We start from the raw sequence: 19,342 nt of genomic DNA, 5'->3' as shown, positions 1-19,342 counted from the left end.
CTTTAGCGCTTAGAACGGCGCGAATTAGTCTTCGCGCTTATGTCTCTGCGCAGAAGGGCTTCGCGGATTTGTGGTGGAACCGGTTAAAGTATTGTTTTCCCCTTTATTTCAACATAGTCCAAGGGTGGCTACAGTTTTTAAATTACAGGTAGTTCACTGAACAACAATTTGTTTATTGACCATTGGAAGATGAAATAGAAAAAAGTGACATGTCCATTTTTCAACTTATGACCGTTGCGGCATCCCCAAAGTCACATGATCAAAATATGGGCACTTGGCATATATTTTTGACAGTTCCAGTTTTCTGGGGTCATGTGATCATCATTTGTAACCTTCCCAGCCAGCTTCTTTAAGCAAAGTCAAAGGGGGGGGGGGGAGCCAGATTTGCTTAACAATCATGATTCACTTAACTGCAGTGATTCTCTTAACAACTGTGGCAAAAAAGGTCATATAATGGGGCAAAACTCACTTAACTGCTGGGTGTTTTTGCTTTCTTTTGATGTCATATATATAAAACATTCAAAGTCTATTGATGTATTGTATTTAGCCATATGATGGTACATTAGGCCATTGATGAGCACTTTTGCGCTGAAATGCTTTTGGCTTATTTTGAAAAATGTGATTATTTTAAAACGTTATTGTGCATTTATTTAAGAATTTAATAAAGCATTTCCTTATTCTCAAATTAACTATTTTATCTCCAGATTTCCTGAATGTTGGATTGTAATATTCACCATTCCTAGCTAATCTGCTGACTAGAAAATGACTGTTTAACAAATAAGAAAGTTCAGTAGCCATAGGTTATAGGTATCTGCAACTAAAAAGGAGCTAATATTGGCAAAAGATGCTAAATATATATTTAACCCCCCCCCCAAAAAAAAGATTACATAAATCAACTGCCAATTAAGTGAAGGATACCTATTTTTCTGGGTGTCTCATCACATGTCCAAAATATTACAACTTTTAACTTTATTAAAACGTTTATTAAAACTTTATTAAACTTTTTAATTTTTATTTTAATTATTCTACGGTCTCCTATTGTACTGAAATGTATGACAGGGTGCAAGAAGGAGGGGGCATTCACAACTGTGTAAGCCATCCACCCTTTTACTCCATGGAAGACTATTTAAGACCAGGTTTAAGATTTTTAAACGTATCGAGCTACGCCTCTAGAAACAGGACACTCGATCCCGTCATCGACCCAAGGAGCACCGGACGCGGTTCTTGTGGGTGGACGCAGCAACCTCACTTCACAGAAGAGAGAGCGGTCCCCGGACCGATGGCGCTCCGCAAAGGCAAAGTGGAGGCGGCTCGGCCAGGAAGGGAAGCCAGGCAGGGCTTCCAAACGTAGACCGCAACCGAGCTAGCTAAAAGGGCAACTTTCCTCGCCCGCGTGGGCAAGCTCAAGCAAGCGGGCGGGGTTTTTGTTTTGTTTTTTTCGACCGCCCACGCATTGCCAAAGGGCTCGCCCGGCCGGCCGTGCCTGACTGTCTGCCGAGGGGCGCTGTGGCGCGGTTTCTCCCTCTCAGGCCTGGCGGAGGCGGAAGCGTCTTTCCGTTCGGGCTGCTTCTTTCGCCGCCTCCCCTTCCCGTCGTCACTCCGCTTCGGTCGCGGCCTTCGCTGACCGGCTGGGAAGAAGTCTCGGAGAGCGAGAGAGATAAGGTAAGCGCGGCGCCCTGTTTTCCTCTCACTCACTCCCTTTCCTCCAGGGCTGGGGCACCCTGACGGGGGAGGCTCGCCCGCTTGGTGCCAGTCCTGGCGTGAGCATAAATTTTAAAATATAACTTTTAAAAAGTGCAAAACTGGTGGGGCTGCTTGTCTCTCCGCCGACGTTTTTCCTCTCTTCTGGCGCCCGGTCTCGTTGCTGGTCCCCTTTCCTAGCCCGCGCCCTTCCTGCTATCCGGAATGGTTCGTGGGACCCCGAGTGGCTTCAGTGGGGGAGCTTGGTCGTCTCTACCGCTGCCCACCCAGGCTCTTGTTTTCGGGCTATATCCGCGGGCGTGTGCTTAAATGTCCGCCCGTAACAGCCTGCTGCCAAGCTGACTCCACCTAAGAGCTTTCCTCGCAGGTTCGTCGCTTCTATGTTGGGGAATTTACAATTACGACCACAATTGAGCCCAAAGTTCCTGTCGTTAAGTGAGACCGTTAAGTGAATGTTGCCCCATTTTACCACCTTTCTTGTCCACAGTGAATCCCGGCAGTTAGTTGCTTAGTTGGTTGGTTGGTTGTGCAGTTCTTTGAATCTGGCTTCCCCATCAACTTTTGCTCTTCAAAAGGTCACCAAGGCTGATCTCGAACCTGACCCTGAGACATTGCAGCTGTCATAAATATGAACCAGTTGCCAAACGTCTGAAATTTGATTGCGTAACCATGGGGATACTACGACAGTCATAAGTGTGACGAAAAGGTCATAAATCACTTTTTTCAGTGCTGTTACATTTATAACTTTGAATGGTCGCTAAATGAACTGTTGTAAGTTGAGGACTACCTGTATAGAATGGTGAGAGTTAGAAGTTGGTGTGTTTATTCCCTCCAACTTGGAATCTGCTATCCAGGGGCCCTACTTTGAACTGTGTGTGCTTTACACATTGAAATTCTTAGTTTTGTAAGGAACATTCTACAATATAGAGGAGAGGTGAAAAATCCAATTTTTCCGCAAGTCACATAAAACTGTGAAAGATTTGGGGAGCATGGGTAGAGTGCACACTCTACCACTCTTAATACTTTATTTTCTATCAATAAATAGAAAATGGTTGTTTATGAAAGGCCTTATTACTAATGTTTAGTCCTCGAAGTTTTAAAAGGATATATAATCAGTTTCCTGTGCTACTGTGGGTGTGCACTTTTGATTATGTCATTTTCTTAAGAATTCATACCAGAATTCCTTAACATTTTAATTCTGAAATGGCACATTTAATTTTCACTTTGCTTCAGAAAGATTGCTTTTTTAGGTTTAATCATATGAATTAGGTGGGAATGTATAATGTGCTGGCAAAGTGTTGATTTTTCTACTAGATAAATTTTAATTAAACGACTTTAAAAAATTACAAACTGGTTCTGTTTGTAATTATCATGATGATATTATCACTGCTGCCTGATCTTGCTAGTTAAAAGTCACTACATATTTAATGCCCTTGCTGGATGTTTCAGGCATGGTGGGACCAGCCTAGAATTACCATTTTATTTCTTAATAGTACTTGTATATCAGTGAAATAGATAGTTCCTAGTAATTAAAATCTCATAATAATTATCATAAAACATAGAGTCATAATTAAAGGACATTAAATAGGAGATTATCTCTTAATCCATCAGAAAAATGTCTTGTAAACCAGTGATGTAAAAGCTAACACGAACTTACAAGATACTTGATTAGAACACAAGATTGTCTTCCCCAAAAAGTCATCCTGTAAATGAGGTCCTGGCACACTGTGACAAAACCAACAGTAAAATCCCCCTTGAAATTGAGGTCAGAAGGGTGTCCCCATTAAGCAAAAGATAGAGCTTTTTGAAAGAGTTGCTGATAAATGTAATTTAGCTCTGAACAGCACATATTTTGAAGACACTGGGTTAGGAGCCTGCCTTTTGTGTCATGCAATTGCAATCAAAGTATGCTTTGTCTGTAGTTGCAAAAACTGAATAATATATATGATAGAAACCTGCATGTTTTGAATACATTAAAGTAACCCATATACCTTACTGTATCCTGTCGACACTGAATATCATAGCTTTCACATTTATTGACCCCCATGTTTTAATAATAATTTATTAAATGTTATGCTGCCCAATTCCAAGAAGCTGTGGACAGTTCACAACTATCCAATAAATTACAATGAATAGAAGATGGTCTGCATCACAGATCAGATGGAATGAAACAAGGGGTTTAGTTCTATTTGACAGGCCACATATTAGGATAAAAGTGTGTGGTTTGTTGTTTTCTAATCAATATATTGAAATAAAGAATAGCTATCAAAGGTCACCTGTTCTTTAGATAAGATTTAAACAGGGGCTTTCCCACTACTGTGATTAGCATTTTAAACCTATTTTCTTGATAAATGACATTGTTTAGCATAATGAAACCTAGCTTCTGAGCTGGCCTTAAAACTGAATATTCTCTTATTATTTAGTGGCTTGGAAGAAAAAGTGTTTTCCCCTCACTCTGTTTACAACATTTATACTCTTTTTGAATAATTCCTCAAGTACTTAAACTAGTTTGCAAAAGCAGCTTTTTTGAACTTCTAGTATCAGATACTGCAATGATGACAAATACGTTCCATGCATTGTTCATGTTTAAATGTGACAGTGAGCATACTTTTTTTCCACAGTTTGGATTAGCAGAAGAATATGTTGGTATAAATTTTTCAGTGTTGAAATTAAAACAAAGCACATGCCAAAATCATATTGATATCATAATCACATTAGTTTAAAGCTATTGGATCAAGATGTGAATTCTTAAAACTGTTGTTTGTTATCAGAAATAGAAATTGAAACTTATGCAACCCGTTCTGTTTTCCCTTTTAACACAAATGGGCTTTCCTTAATTGGCAATGATTCTGAACGGAAACTGAAACTGGATTAAATTACTTTCCAGTATTGTATACACTGAGGATCATGTAACCTAATTCCATAAACTATTTCTTCACTATTTTTGAATTGAAAGTAAGTGTTTGTATTATAGCTTTTTAATAGGTTTGAGAATCTGTAGTGTATACATAGTATAGTAGTAACGAAGCCAATAAAATTCAGACTCAGATAAACTAAAAATAGTAAGCAATCTCTTAAATCTATCTTCAAGTGAAAGTCTTTGAATGACAAAAGTAGCTGTCTGAGATGACAAAAGTGAGTGGGCATGATAAGAGAAAGATATACATAACATTTCAATCACTTCATTCAAAATATGTTTATCCTGTTTTTAGCTCTGGTATACAAAAGTAGAGAAAGTGCTATGCAGAAATCTGGATATTGAGAAACCCAATATGGAAAATAATTCATTCTGTGGAGTATATAGTGGGAAATAATTCATTCTGTGGATAAGTCAGAAGAACGAAATACACATTTAGATAGTAATGGGCAAATAGTTTTTTTATAGCCTTTGTTCCCTTTAAGGAACCAGTTCAAACTTTCATGATTTTAAAGAGCATAAAGCTATATATCATCTTTTTCAACATTTTGCACCATAAAGAGGTAAAATCAGAGTTATTAAAAATAACTATTAAATCTTTAAAAAAACAAATACAGCTACTTTCTCTTAGCATCTTTGGAATAACCACTTTGATTCATTGAGAACACATTTTAGGGTTTTCAAGAAGCATAAAATCTTTGGCAAAAGAAAATGTGTAGCAAAGAAAAATGAAGTTATTTAAAGTCATTGATATCTATAAGTTATAAAAAGAAGATGCAATATCCTGTGTGCATTTTTGTAGGAAGTGTTTGTGAAATTTAATTTTATGTATGATAAAATACAAAGGCATACATGTTTTCTATGTCACAATACGTAAACTTTTTTCATTATTCCCAATAATAGTAATAAGACTTATATACCGCTTCACAGTGATTTTACAGCCCTCTCTAAGAGGTTTACACAGTCAGCAATTGCCCCCAACAATCTGGGTCCTCATTTTACTGACCTCGGAAGGATAGAAGGCTGAGTCAATCTTAAGCTAGTCAGGATCAAACTGTGGGCAGTTGGTAGGATTGAATTCCTGAATAGAATGCCTGCAATACTGCATTCTAACTACTGTGCCACCACTGCACCTTATTGCCCCAATAAGGGAATAAATAAGTAAATCAAGTTGTCATGTAATTTATAAAATTATGTTTTGCATCTTAAGAAATCTAAGCACACACCATTTCACTCAACAACCATGTTATTAACTAAACAGCATTTAACAACTGTAGCAAGAAAGGTTGTAAAATGAGGCAAAACTCAACAACTTAACAACATAAATTTTGGGCTCAATCGTGATTGCAAGTCAAGGGCCACCTATCCTCTGTCATTGCATCAATGGAATAATTATTGGTGTACAGAGGACTTTTTAAAAGTTGTCCTGAATTCTGTAAGAGATAAATCCTTTCTACCAAGACTTGGCCTGGCATTTTTGAATTAAGGCAATGTAAGTACAACTTAAGCAAGTTCTTTGCCTGGGCTGTCCACATCCTGCTTTAAATGTTTAACTGGCAAAATGCCCACTGTCTGGGAAACAGTTTTGTGAAGGGCGTTGGTACTTCATTCGTTAAAAATTCTGAACAAAGGGAAATTCTGCCAAATTGAAAACTCCTTCAGATTGGGCAGAATTGCATTCTTAAACTTCAAATTAAACATATTATACCTGAATAGAAACTGCTCTAATCTTCCACTACATAGGATAGTGCATTCTTGTAACTTGTAACAAACATGAAATAGTTTCTACTGTAATTATATAAAGTTCTTGAATAGCTATGAATCTAGCTTGAGTTTTTTTTATTTTATCATAGTAGAATTATATATCCTTGTTCTCATAATCCAATCACATAAATATAAGGGATTTCTTTGACTATTTTTGATATCATGGTAATAGCAATTTAGATTATGGACAGACAGATCAATTGATGTGGATGGATGTTTGATAGATAGAAATATAATAAAACTTGAGTCACGGTGCCTGTATGTGATTTGGAAAGCAAATGGAAGAACAGATACTATTGAACTATTAGGATGTATATTTGTTGAGTGGTACATGGATTTGGGACATTCTATATTAAGTATTACAGTAACCATTTTAATCAAAATAGGTGAGTGGAACTAAATAAGTTGAAGAGGTTTGATCATATAGAGGTAAATAAGGATTAAATAGTAGAAAAAAAATAAGAATAAAAAGGAAGAATAGATTGAGTAGAAATATAGTTGTGGTTGGATGGAATTGATGAGGTTTCCCAAAATTAAACAGGCAATAAGTCATTACTATAAAGGCATGAAAGGCAGTGTATAAAATGATACTTAAACACATAAGAAGCATTAGAAAGATATGGAGAAATATAGAATATTATCACTGTAAACATTTTTACTTTTCATCCTCTCTTCCCTTTTATTTCCACAATCTCTCGCTCTTGTAGCACTTTGTGTAAAATTACACTTTTTGTAATATTCCCAAAGGGTGATAAATATCTAAGTATGTATGACAAAGTATTCTTTCTTTTTCATGCCTGTAGGTATCCTGCCACCTCTTAAATTACTATGAGTCTACTACATAGTAGCACAAGTTTTGAAATCAATGATCAAGAGAGTGACTGCTGTGCAGCCATGGCCAGTGCTTGCAGTGCTGGGACCAAGGAGGAAAGCTTCACTGCCCCCATCAGCAATGGTACTGGTGGGACACTTTCAAACTCTTTCATGGAGGAAACCCAAGGCTATGATGTGGAGTTTGACCCACCACTGGAAAGTAAATATGAATGTCCTATCTGTTTAATGGCTCTACGGGAAGCAGTACAGACGCCATGTGGACATCGTTTTTGCAAAGCTTGCATTGTCAAATCCTTAAGGTAACACAGTGAGCTTGTTGAAAGGAAATCAGTTGTGCCCCAGGTTCAGTCTCCTAACAGTGCCCTTTCCATTAATTGCTCCATCAAATTTCTTGTGTAATCTTCAAAAAATTAAAACTAAAATTTCTTGTGAGTGAAATGAATAGTATCAAGGGAAAGATTACTATGAATCACCTGAGAAATTCACACAGTCTGCTTTGCTTTTAAGGCCTTTATGTCTTAATCCGTCTCCAAAATTCCAAAATTATTTATAATTCAACAAATCATTGCAAGGTCAGAATTGTCTTTAATCATTCAGTTGTGGTCTTTCATGACACATAGTTTGTGTTCTGTATGTATGATTGGTTTGTTGGTTGATTTTAAACTGTGATATGCTGACATAAAGTAGTCCCTTGTTACTGTTAGAGAGCTGTGATAAATGTCAATAAGTAAAATACAGTATTCCAGAATAATTTACTGGATTGATAGAGTTAAATGCCCTAGTAGATTTAAGATTTATCCAAAAACAATTTAAAACAGTAAAAAAAAACCAAGCCTCATAATAAAAGAGAATCGCAACAGTATTGCATTATTTCATTTCCCCCTAAGAATCAATATAGTACTAAACAAGTGGCCAATTCCTCAGACTCTGTTACTCTTGTTTAAGTGCAAAATATGTACCTATATTCAGGTCTTAATAGTAGTCTTTGAGTTACGACAGTCGGTGATTGTCCTACATAAGGAGATAAGTTCTAAAACTAAGCCATTGAAACCTTAAATAAATGGTGTGGCATTTTATTTCTTTGAATAAATGACTTGCACATGATACATGACTATTATTTGGCCTTATGGATAAAAATGAAGCATAGCACTTGATAGCAACTTGGATAAGAAAATGCAGTGTAATGATTTCAGTAAATCTTTATTTTTTACAAACTATGAATCTCATTCCTCCACTTACACTGCTTTGTCTCCATTATTATGAAAGTTATTTTGCTTAAAAACCAAGGCAATTTCCCAGTATTTTGTGGTTTTATGTTAAATAAAGATTGAAATATAAATGTAGACTATGAATGGAAGTTAAAATTACAATGTCCATTTTTTAATTGGAAGTTGGATTGCTGTTATGAGAATTGTGATCAAGCAATTGCCTCTACTACATTATAAATTATGTTAGTGTGACAGAGGTTGTAGGCACTCAAGTTCTCAATACTTTTTTCCATTATTTTAATACTAGAATCATAGGCCTTATCTTTCATTCCACTGGGGGGGGGGAATCATTTAACAACTTTCCCATGAAGTTCAACACCTGTAATGCTGACTGAGTTTTAAATATAAGCTTCCCTTTTTGCTTCCTCAAATAACCATTTCTTGATTTTCATTATGTCTGAATTTATTAGACAAAAGTATAAAAAATTAAAATTCCTTTTTTTGTTCAGTTATGTTTTAATTGTTTACAATCTATTTAAAAATAATAATATAGCAGTGTGAATCCCACATATACATATATCCATCCATGTAGCACTAGAAACTCAGGATGTTAAATTCTGACTAAAATAGTTTTTATATATATGGGCATATCCGGGAACTCTCTTTCAGCATCAAACCACAAGTTCCTGTTTCTCCTCTGATTGTGCTCTTCTTTTGTATGTTCTGTTTCATATATTTAAAAACATGGGAATGAGACGGATATATTTTCTAAGAAATAAATACACCATGTTACATGTAGTAAATATATTAAATTAATATGTTTATATCTTGTGTTAGCTATACATATATACACAAAGAGAATGAAAGTGTATAGTTTGGGACCTGGATAAATGCAAGCAAAAGGAAAAAAAATCTGGAATATTATTTTTCCTTGACTCCCTTTCCAGCTGCAATCTTTACTCCCATCATGCCTAAGGTATTTCAATTACTGTATTTTTCAGACTATAAGATGCACCTTTTTTCCTCAAAAAAGAGGCTCAAAATCTGGGTGCGTCTTATACACTGAATACAGCATTTCTTGCCTCCCGAAGCCCCGCCCCTTCACCAAAATGTCCATGCATAGTCTTATGGAGGTTTTCAGAGAGCTCCTGGGGGCTGGGGAGGGCAGAAATGAGCATCAAACTGGCCATTTTTCTGCCCCCCCAGCCTCCTGCGGCACTCTATAAGCCTCCATAAGGCTATGCATGCAATTTGTTCGACAAAAACGGGCTCGTTTTTGTGAAAAATGGGCCGTTTTTTTGCTCATTCACCCCCACAAGGCTATTCATGCCTTTTTTGGGAGAGAAATGAGCCCATTTTTGCAAAAAAAACGGGCCCTTTTGGGTAGTTTTGCACAGTGCAAAAACTTTTTTTTTCTTTTCAGAAAGCTCTTTAACTGATTGATGAGAATTATATTGAACAAGTGCTGTGCCAGCAGAAATAAAGTCTTAGGTGCTGCAGATTGTCAGTGATTTCCTTCTCCAGTACATGGATAAATATACCTGGAAACATCTACCTACCTACCCACTGTATTTCTCTCTCTCTCCCCCCCCTCTCTCTCTCCCTATCTATCTACTGTATTTCTCCCTTTCTCTCTCTATCCACCTACCTACCTACCCTCACTCTCCCCCCCATCTACCTACTGTATTTCTCTATCTCTTTCTCTCTCTCTCTATCCTTTATCGACCTACCTACCTACCTAACTACTCTCTCTCTCTCTCTCCCTACCTATCTACTGTATTTCTCTCTCTTTCTCTCCTTCTCTATCCCTCTATCTTCCTACCTACTTTTTTTTTTAAATTGCCTCTTCAAAATCTTGGTGCGTCTTATACTCCAATGCATCTTATACTCTGAAAAATACGGTATATTTTAAAGTTAAGTTCAACCATTGTAATATATTTCTGGTGGGAAACATGAAATTATACGTATCTTTCCCTCCTTCCCCAAATCCAGGAATAAAATCTGGGTACAAAAGGTATCTTGTTTAAAAGATATCTTGCTTAAATGATTAAAAGATAGAAATATAAAATAGACTGTAGCAAATAAATAATAGGAAATGGATACAAAACAAATCAAATGTAATAAAGGTTGTTATACATTGAATTATACTCTGGTGCATCTTATACTCCGAAAAATCTATCTCTGCTATGAGATATAAAAGATGCTGTAATTAGAGGAAGACATTTGCAGACTGTGGCTGTGAGGAAGGGCAATCAAGCAGGAATAAAAATGACTTCCAGTTCATGTGACACACTTTTGAACCAAAGCTGATTGTTTGCAGAAATGTGAAGAGCCTTATTATAGCATATAGTATTAATACATACATCTACATACATAAAGTACATGCACACGTATAGATGCATACATATATATTGTTTTTTTTTAGAGATGCAGGTCATAAATGTCCAATAGACAATGAAATGTTACTAGAAAATCAACTCTTCCCTGATAACTTTGCAAAACGTGAAATCCTCTCACTGAAAGTGAAATGTCCCAACAAAGGCTGCAGTCAAAAGATGGAGCTAAGGCACTTAGAGGTAAGTTTTAACATGTATTTTGTTTTAAGAATTAAGGTTCAGTTCTATATTATTCTGATCAATATATTTAGGATATATACAAAAAGATACTTAGGATATGCAAAGGAACAACTCTTGAAAGATATGGATAAAAGGAAGTAAGTTAAACATGATCCTTTCATTGAAACTGGGGTTAAATATGTTAGAATAAGTTACAGATAGTCCTCAGTTACAGTGATAATTGGGCTGGAACTGCTGTTGTTTAACAACAATACAAAAGTGCAATGTCAGAAAATTGCATTGCTTAGCGGCAGCAATTCTGGCACTCCCAGTTGCTGCTGTTAAGCAAATCACTATGGGTGAGGTCCTCATGGTTTGCAACTTCCTATTGCCTCCTCCATTGACTTTGCTGATCCGAAGTCAGCAAAGAAGTTGGGAACCAAGAGCCACCTGTAATAACATTAAGAGTCTTCTGAAGGCCAGGCCCTTAGGAGTACTTCATAAGTGGATTTCAGCTGCTCATTCACAAGTGTTAGCTCCCGCTGCAGCAGGTTATAATATTTGTAACATTTTAAGTTTACTATTGATCTTGTAATATAGGTTGATTTTAAATGAAAAAAATAGATTGTGGGGTCAGTAAGTATGACAATATTTCTATAACACCATCGAAAAAAACCATATGAAACCATCGGTCTATTTTTGCTTTTAAAGTTGTTAAAGCTATAGTTACCAGTGATATTTTTGTCTGCTAATATAATTATGGTCAAACACTGTATATTCAGGAATTATGTAAAAAATTAATAAAAGTTTGGTTTGGTTTTTGGTGACTGTTCTTCTAATTGCTTTTTCCCAGGACCATCAGCTACATTGTGGATTCGCATCAGAAAAATGTTCTCAATGTCAAGGAATTTTCCTGAAGAACCAGTTGCAAGAACATATTCAGCTAGAATGTCCACGGCGGCAAATTGCTTGTCCAAATTGTGCCATGTGTATGCCTTATGAAGAAAAAATGGTATAATGCAAAATAGAACTGCTTTATATTTATACTAATTTAATAAGCTTATTTTAATAATGTGTTAATTATTTCAAAAGTTTCTTTCTGTTGTCTCATATAAAATAGTATATTCCATAATGTGGAGTATCCTATACCGCAGTCCACTGAGGTAATAGCATCTTTCTGTGGAAATGATTCTTCCTTCTTCAGTTCTGCCTGCTCGTTATCTTGATCTAGAGGAGAACAATCTGTCCAGATAATATTGGCTTTTTTCCCCTTCTGTTCAATCATGTCCTGAATGATTTGAACAAAATTTTTGTGTTACACTTACTTTTAAAATAACTGTAAAGACAACTGATGTGCTCACTTAGCGATTGCCAGCTTTGCTTAATGGCAAAAAAGTCATGTGGGTGACCCATTTTTATGGTTGTCGCTACTTACCATTGTAATGGGCAGGCTTCATAATGGCTATAAGTCAAGGACTACCTATATACATACTGTAATCGTACATAAACTATACTCATTCCTCATCTGAATATTCTGTTGTAGATTCTATAGAAGTGTTACTTTTTTGTCTAATGTCTCAATGCAGCTGTATACAACTGTGGCAGAAGAGAAAAAAGTTTGTTAGCCTTACCTAGCAGCATTGACATGTGTTACACCAAAGGAAACCACCTTCTTGTTCTCATGGTGTTTATTGTGCTAACGAGTCTCCACACCATTCTGATACTAGTTCACCTGTTTTCACATCAGTGCTTCAATAACCACAGTTTCTATTTCCATGGGATTTTTCAAGAATGTAACTCCCATGGAAAACAAAATGTGAATGTACATGCCTACATACATGGTGATAGTTGAGAAAAAGGATGATACTTCTGCCCTTGAAACATGCCTTTATAAAATGCTCCCAATCCCTCTGACTTGGTCTGAGTGGATATCCTCTATTAATTCAAAATTCTTAATTCTGGGAGAACGGCAGGCAATCTTATTTCCCAATCTTCTGCAATTAGGACAGAAAGAAAAGCTGTATCCTAGATTGTAAAACATCCAATAATCCCAATTATGTAGCATTCCCTTTCCATGACAACTAATTTTCTTTTATTTATTTTTTTTGCTTTCACTAAAATAAAGGTTCATGATGAAATATGCCTTTTGGCAAATGTCTTCTGTGAATATTGTAATACATTGCTAATCAGAGAACAGGTAAGGGACATATTTTGTTTGCTTTTATTTATTACTTTGCTCAAAGTGTTAATAGCACAAATTGCTAAGTCATTATTACTATTATCCTTCTCATATTTTCTACTGCCTATTCCTTTAGCATCTTATGACTATCATATTGTTGTTTGTATCTTACGATATATGTTGATTGCTTTTATTTAGTATCCTATGACTATCCGTGAGTGTTGTCTCTTATGATTCATGATAATTGTATTTTAAGATTATAATCATGTTTTATCACTTGTTCTTCGGATGCACACTGATAGCTTATGCACTGGAGACAAATTCCTTGTGTGTCCAATTGCACTTGGCAAATAAAAAATTCTATTCTATAAAGAATTCTATCATTATTATGAGGCATAAAGGGATAGTATGAACTGTTACAAAGAGTTAAATGCCAGGGAGGAACATTATGTTGTGTTTTGATTTTAGAATCTATATTATAATTAGATTTAAAAGAGTTCTCTGTGTGTGTGCGCTTGCGTGTGCACATGTTTGTATGTATAAACAGAAATATCTTGGGACCTGAGTATATGAAAGCTTCACCTTACACTAAGCAGATATTTTTCCCAGGAAAGCTTTCACTCTAGCCTCTCTTAAATTTTTATAACAAATGATATGTATACCATTTATTTTATGCCACCAATATTATAGTATTACTAGCCGATAACCCGGCATTGCCAGATATTTATTTATAGGGGGGGAATGTCCAGACCAAACATAATTTCTAATGTTGAATTTTACACCTTACCAGAGGGAGCCCCTTTCTGGAGTACTGTGAAGCCGTTAACATGGCAATTCTAGTGCACTGTACAGTAGAAGCTGTTTTATGGCAGTATAGTAGAAGCCATAGTGGAGTTTGGAGTGTGACTGTTTGAGGTTGTGGATAGGTGTCTTTTATACTGCTAACAAGTTCGAACAGGTGCCATTAATACAGGTAATGAGTGGAGGACAGGGGAGCCTCTTAAGAAGTTACAGGTCTGTGAGAGCCAGAAATCCTGCTTGTTTGTAGGTGACCAAATACTTATTTTCCACTATAATTTGCAAAAAAAATCTTTCCAAATCAGACAATGTGATTGTCTAGATTTGTTTACTCATTTTGTCTCTCATAGTTGAGGTCTACCTATGATGTCAGTTACAGGCCTCTCTCATCTTTTTAAGTGGGAGAACTTGAACATTTGGTGGCTGACTAAATACTTTTTTGCCCCACTGTACCAATAAACCACATATTTGTTTGTTATAAACATACCGTAATTTTCATTCCATAAGAGACACTTTTTCCCCTAAAAATAGGTGGAAATGTCTGTGTGTCTTATGAAGCAAATATTGCATCACAGACTATGAAGTATATTAACCTCAGGGGACCCCAGTGGTGGACTGGTGCCAGTCCTTTGGTGAATAGCAGCCGGGCCGCAGCAGCAGTGCTGAACGGCAGTCCTTTTACAGTGCTGAACGCCACCTCGTGGCATCACGTCTTTTGTTATTGACAGCTTCTTCTATCTCTTTTCTACAGTGCAGGAGTCAATAGGCAGGGCTGGCACATGAGAGGACACCTATTTGTGGTCCTCTCAGGCTCCGTCTGTTTTTTGTTTTTTTCTTGTTTTCTCCTCTAAACCTAGGTGCGTCTTATGGTCAGGTGCGTCTTGTAGTGCGAAAAATATGGTAATTATAAATCAATCTGAGAAGGAAAACCAAAGGTTAAATTTGGCATTACAGAATTTTTAAAACATTTGTATTATATTTGTCTAAACTGAACTTTATGCCAGCAATAGACAATCTATAATGAAAAATGAAGAAGTTTTATTAAAACTTGTTATCCAAAAGAAAAACACATAACTATTCATTTAAACCTTTGCTAATACCATCTAAAAGTATTACATTTGATATAATGTAATTTCAGTGGAATTTAATGCTACTGATGAATCATCTTTACAGTAATAATGGCAATGTTTTTAATCTGGTATTTTATTTGATGCCTGGAAAATGATCTGAACTTGAGCGCAAAAAATTTAGACAAAATATGTCAAATTTCCTATGAATTTCCAACTTTTTTCACTAGCAAGCAATATTAATTTAATAAATGTTGTTTTGGTATAAATGATACATATTTACTTTTCTGGAAACTACAGATCATTCTTTTTTCTTTTTATAGCTGCCTAATCATTACGATAATGACTGCCCTACTGCTCCAGTACCATGTACCTTTAGTGCATTTGGATGTCTAGAAAAGGTAATTTAAATTGGTTTTACATATGCATATGCTTGTTGATCTTAAAAAAATATTTATCCAACATTGTTGCAATTAATGTAAAATGTATAAAGATTGATCTCACTGTCATTATTTGGTTAGCCCTGAGACAAAGATAATTGAGGCCACATCAGGCCACATACATGCTATTCCAAATCACACACTGCCTTTTTGCAATGCTTTACAAGGCCTCAGAAGCATTGTGATAAAGGTAGTGCATGATTTGAAGACTTGCATATGAGCTTCTTACAAGCTTTTGGGAGGCCTCGGGAGCATCATGAGAAGCATTGCACAATTTGGAGAAGAACACATATAGTAATCTTGGGAAGAAGTCATGGTACGGCAATCAACTGCCTTGCATAAGACTAGGCATACCTCATCAACAGAGAAGGAAGAAGTTTGGTGGTGGGACCTGGAAGGAGAAAAAAACCCTTTGTTTATTCAGGTGTATATGATTGTCAAAATGTAGCTCATTTTTCAATCCAGGTTCTAGGGTAGAAAAAGTCTGTCTTTCCAGAAAATCCCTTCAGATTTTTTTTTAATCCTTCCATGGAATGAGTTAATTCTGTAAATGCTAATGTGAAAGTAATTTGCTTTCATTTGGTGGGATTTCTGTTTACTGTCTGCTAAGGCTTTTTAGTTTCTTTCCAACCAATATGGTAGTTTTTTGTTCTGAATTATTAATTTCTTCTCTTGCAATAATTCATTGTAGATAAAATTTGCAGGGTGGAGTAGATTCCATGTGGAGGGGAGGAAAAAGAGCTTTCCAATCATGCTGTGAAATACCTTGAGCTGCTGAATATTGGATAGCACATACAGAATTTAAATCTCATATTTATTTCAGAAGAACAAGCTTGTCATCCTGGTTTTATACAAGGAAAAGAGTATATGCTGATTATGTTCTTCCTGTACTTAAATCAGAAAATATTCATTTCAGTTTTCATATTTTCTAATCTATTTTCCCAACCATTAATGTTAAAAAGTTATTGTTAGTATGTGAATGATTACATTATTGTCAAATATGAATTTTAAAAACAAAGTTCTAAAAACACCGCTTACATACAAAATGACATAGTTCGAATATTACATTAATGATTACTAATACTGATGCTATTTTACGGAGCTGAAAATATTTTATTTTACACCTGAGGATTTTCATACACCTGATCTGCTTCTGACCATTTGAAATTCCTACAATATTAATAGTTCAGTTCTGTTCAGTTTATCCTCCTTTGTTTCAGCTAATATAAAGCAATAAAGCTCCTTTTTTAATGCAGTATTTTCCCTTCTCCATTAAGACAGTCCTTGATTTTACTAAAAAGAAATACAGTTGTTCACTTTTGTCTGATTGCAGATGCAGAGAAATGATTTGGCACGCCACATGCAAGAATTTACTCAGGTTCATATGAGAATGATGGCTCAGACTCTTCGGAGCGTTAGTGTTACTACTCCAACTTCCACGAATTTTTCTGGAACTTTACCCTTTGACCCATCACTCTTCTCTCAAGGCATGCCACCCTCGTGTGAGTGTAGTCCAGAGGTCCAGAACTTCAAGGAGACTATTCAGCAACTGGAAGGTCGCTTGGTAAGACAAGATCACCAAATTAGAGAACTCATTGCAAAAATGGAGACACAACATTCCCAGATTGGAGATCTCAAACGCACCATCCGAACTCTAGAGGAAAAACTTGCTGACGTTGAAGCCCAACAATGTAATGGTATTTTCCTGTGGAAAATTGAAAATTTCAGTGTGTACCTAAAAGCCCAGGAGGAAGAAAGACCAGTTGTGATCCATAGTCCAGGTTTCTACACAGGGAAACCAGGATATAAACTTTGCTTGCGTCTGCATATCCAGTTACCAAGCGCTCAACGTTGTGCTAATTACATTTCTCTTTTTGTTCACACCATGCAAGGGGACTATGACAGTCATCTCCCTTGGCCTTTCCAAGGCACCATACGTCTATCAATTTTGGATCAGTCTGAAGGATCTCCAAGACACAACCATGAAGAAGTAATGGATACCAAGCCTGAGTTGCTAGCCTTCCAACGTCCTATGGTCCATCGCAACCCAAAGGGCTTTGGATATGTAACTTTTATGCAGTTGCAAGCCCTAAAACAAAGAACATACATAAAAGATGATAGTCTCTTGGTACGGTGTGAAGTTTTAACACGTTTGGACTTAACCAGTCTCCGAAGGGAAGGTTTTCAGCCTCGTAGTACAGATGGAACATCATAGCCTATTGTCCAGTCTTGATTGTTATGTAATTATGAAAACCAAGCTTGGTTTAAATTATTTGGCTCCCTAAGGGGAGCAGCAAATGAAGCTCCTGTTTCAAAAAGAAAAAAGTCATGATGTTAACCCAAGGTAGCAAAATTCTGGTAGTACCACTTCCTACTCCTTAGGAATCAAAAAGCAGCAATAATAAATAAATATGTATTTTATGCCTTTTTTGCTACATGAAAAATATTTCACCTATAGCAGCTGCTTTTCTATCTTATATGAAGAATCTCCAGAACTGTAAATGAAGAGTGAGATTCATAAATATCATAGATCTTTGAAGCAGAAGTTAGACTGCCTGTCTGGGAAAATAGTATGCTTTTCAGGAAAGGGGAAATCATTCTTCTGTCATAAGACAAAATACATATCTAGTACACTCTTGTTCCGGTAAGCTAGATAAATGACTGACTATTATCAGTAGCTGATGTGTGCTGAAAATTGTAATTAAAACTGAGCCACTTGCTGTACAGCCAGAGTACAGTAAGTCATTAGAAGATTGACAGCTAAAGCTATAAACGTTGTATTTGTATCTCATAAGTTAAAATTGTGAAATACACTATATTGCCAAAAGTATTCGCTCACCCATCCAAATAATCAGAATCAGGTGTTCCAATCACTTCTATGGCCACAAGTGTATAAAATCAAGTACCTAGGCATGCAAACTATTTTCACAAACATTTGTGAAAGAATGTGTCGCTCTCAGGAGCTCAGTGAATTCCAGCGTGGAACTGTAATAGGATGCCACCTGTGCAACAAATCCAGTTGTGAAATTTCTTCGCTCCTAAATATTCCACAGTCAACTGTCAGCTGTATTATAAGAATGTGGAAGTATTTAGGAACAACAGCAACTCAGTCACTAAGTGGTAGGCCACTAAACTCATCCAACATCAGTGTGTGACCTCACAAATGTGCTTCTAGAAGAATGGTCAATAATTCCCATAAACACACCTAAACCTTGTAGACAGACTTCCCAGAAGAGTTGAAGCTGTTATAGCTGCAAAGGGTGGACCGACATCATATTGAACCCTATGGATTAGGAATGGGATGTCACAATAAGTTCATATGCGAGTAAAGGCAGATGAGTGAATACTTTTGGCAGTATAGTGTATGTCTACATAAGAGGCAAATAGATAGTGGGATACCTCAGAGTTCTGTTTTGGGCTCAGAATTCTTCAACATTTTTATAAATTACTTGGAGAAAAGGATGGAAGGGAAACTTCCCAAATTTGCAAATAGCAGAAAGCTAGGAGGAGACACCCCAGAAGACATGCTCAAAGTTTCATTATGTTGATAATGAAATGTTTCATTATGCTTGAACAATTGGACTTTATGCAAGTAAATATAATTCAGTGGGGGAGAAAATGTCAGGTTCTGTACCTGAGTGGAAAAAGATCAGATGCACAGATAGAATATAGACGGTACCTGGTTCAACTATAGTATTTATGAAAAAGATCTCATGAAAAAGATCTAGTAGACTACAGATTAAGCATGAGCCACAGAAGAATGCAGAAGAGAACAGTAAAGATGATAAAAGACTTGGAAGATAATTCTTATGAAGAACAGTTTAAAAACTGGGTTTGTTTAGCCTAAATAAGAGAAGGGTAATAGGAGGTATAATATCA

The 19,342-nt window shown here is 36.3% G+C and overlaps 1 protein-coding gene across 1 annotated transcript; it reads left to right on the top strand.

Moving 5' to 3' along the window:
• The first annotated feature begins 1,453 nt into the window (after positions 1-1,453).
• TRAF6 (TNF receptor associated factor 6) lies at positions 1,454-19,069 on the top strand. The gene is made up of 7 exons (XM_014076037.2): positions 1,454-1,662; positions 7,186-7,515; positions 10,850-11,000; positions 11,833-11,991; positions 13,105-13,176; positions 15,347-15,424; positions 16,797-19,069. The coding sequence occupies exons 2-7, from the start codon at positions 7,211-7,213 to the stop codon at positions 17,676-17,678; spliced, it is 1,647 nt and encodes a 548-aa protein (XP_013931512.2). The 5' UTR covers positions 1,454-1,662; positions 7,186-7,210; the 3' UTR covers positions 17,679-19,069.
• The last annotated feature ends 273 nt before the right edge of the window (positions 19,070-19,342 follow it).

Source organism: Thamnophis sirtalis, unplaced genomic scaffold (assembly GCF_051295495.1).
Source record: "Thamnophis sirtalis isolate CommonGarterSnake01/CBP01778 unplaced genomic scaffold, rThaSir2_p1.2 scaffold_1, whole genome shotgun sequence".
NCBI lineage: Eukaryota > Metazoa > Chordata > Lepidosauria > Squamata > Natricidae > Thamnophis > Thamnophis sirtalis.
Note: the sequence above shows the minus strand (reverse complement) of the source record. Positions and strands in the feature narration are given on the sequence as shown.

Coding starts and splice junctions, on each gene's coding strand:
- TRAF6 (XM_014076037.2), top strand. CDS start 7,211: ATGAGTCTACTACATAGTAGCACAAGTTTTGAAATCAATGATCAAGAG. Junction 11,001..11,832: donor TGGAGCTAAGGCACTTAGAG/GTAAGTTTTAAC, acceptor GCTTTTTCCCAG/GACCATCAGCTACATTGTGG. Junction 11,992..13,104: donor TGCCTTATGAAGAAAAAATG/GTATAATGCAAA, acceptor ACTAAAATAAAG/GTTCATGATGAAATATGCCT.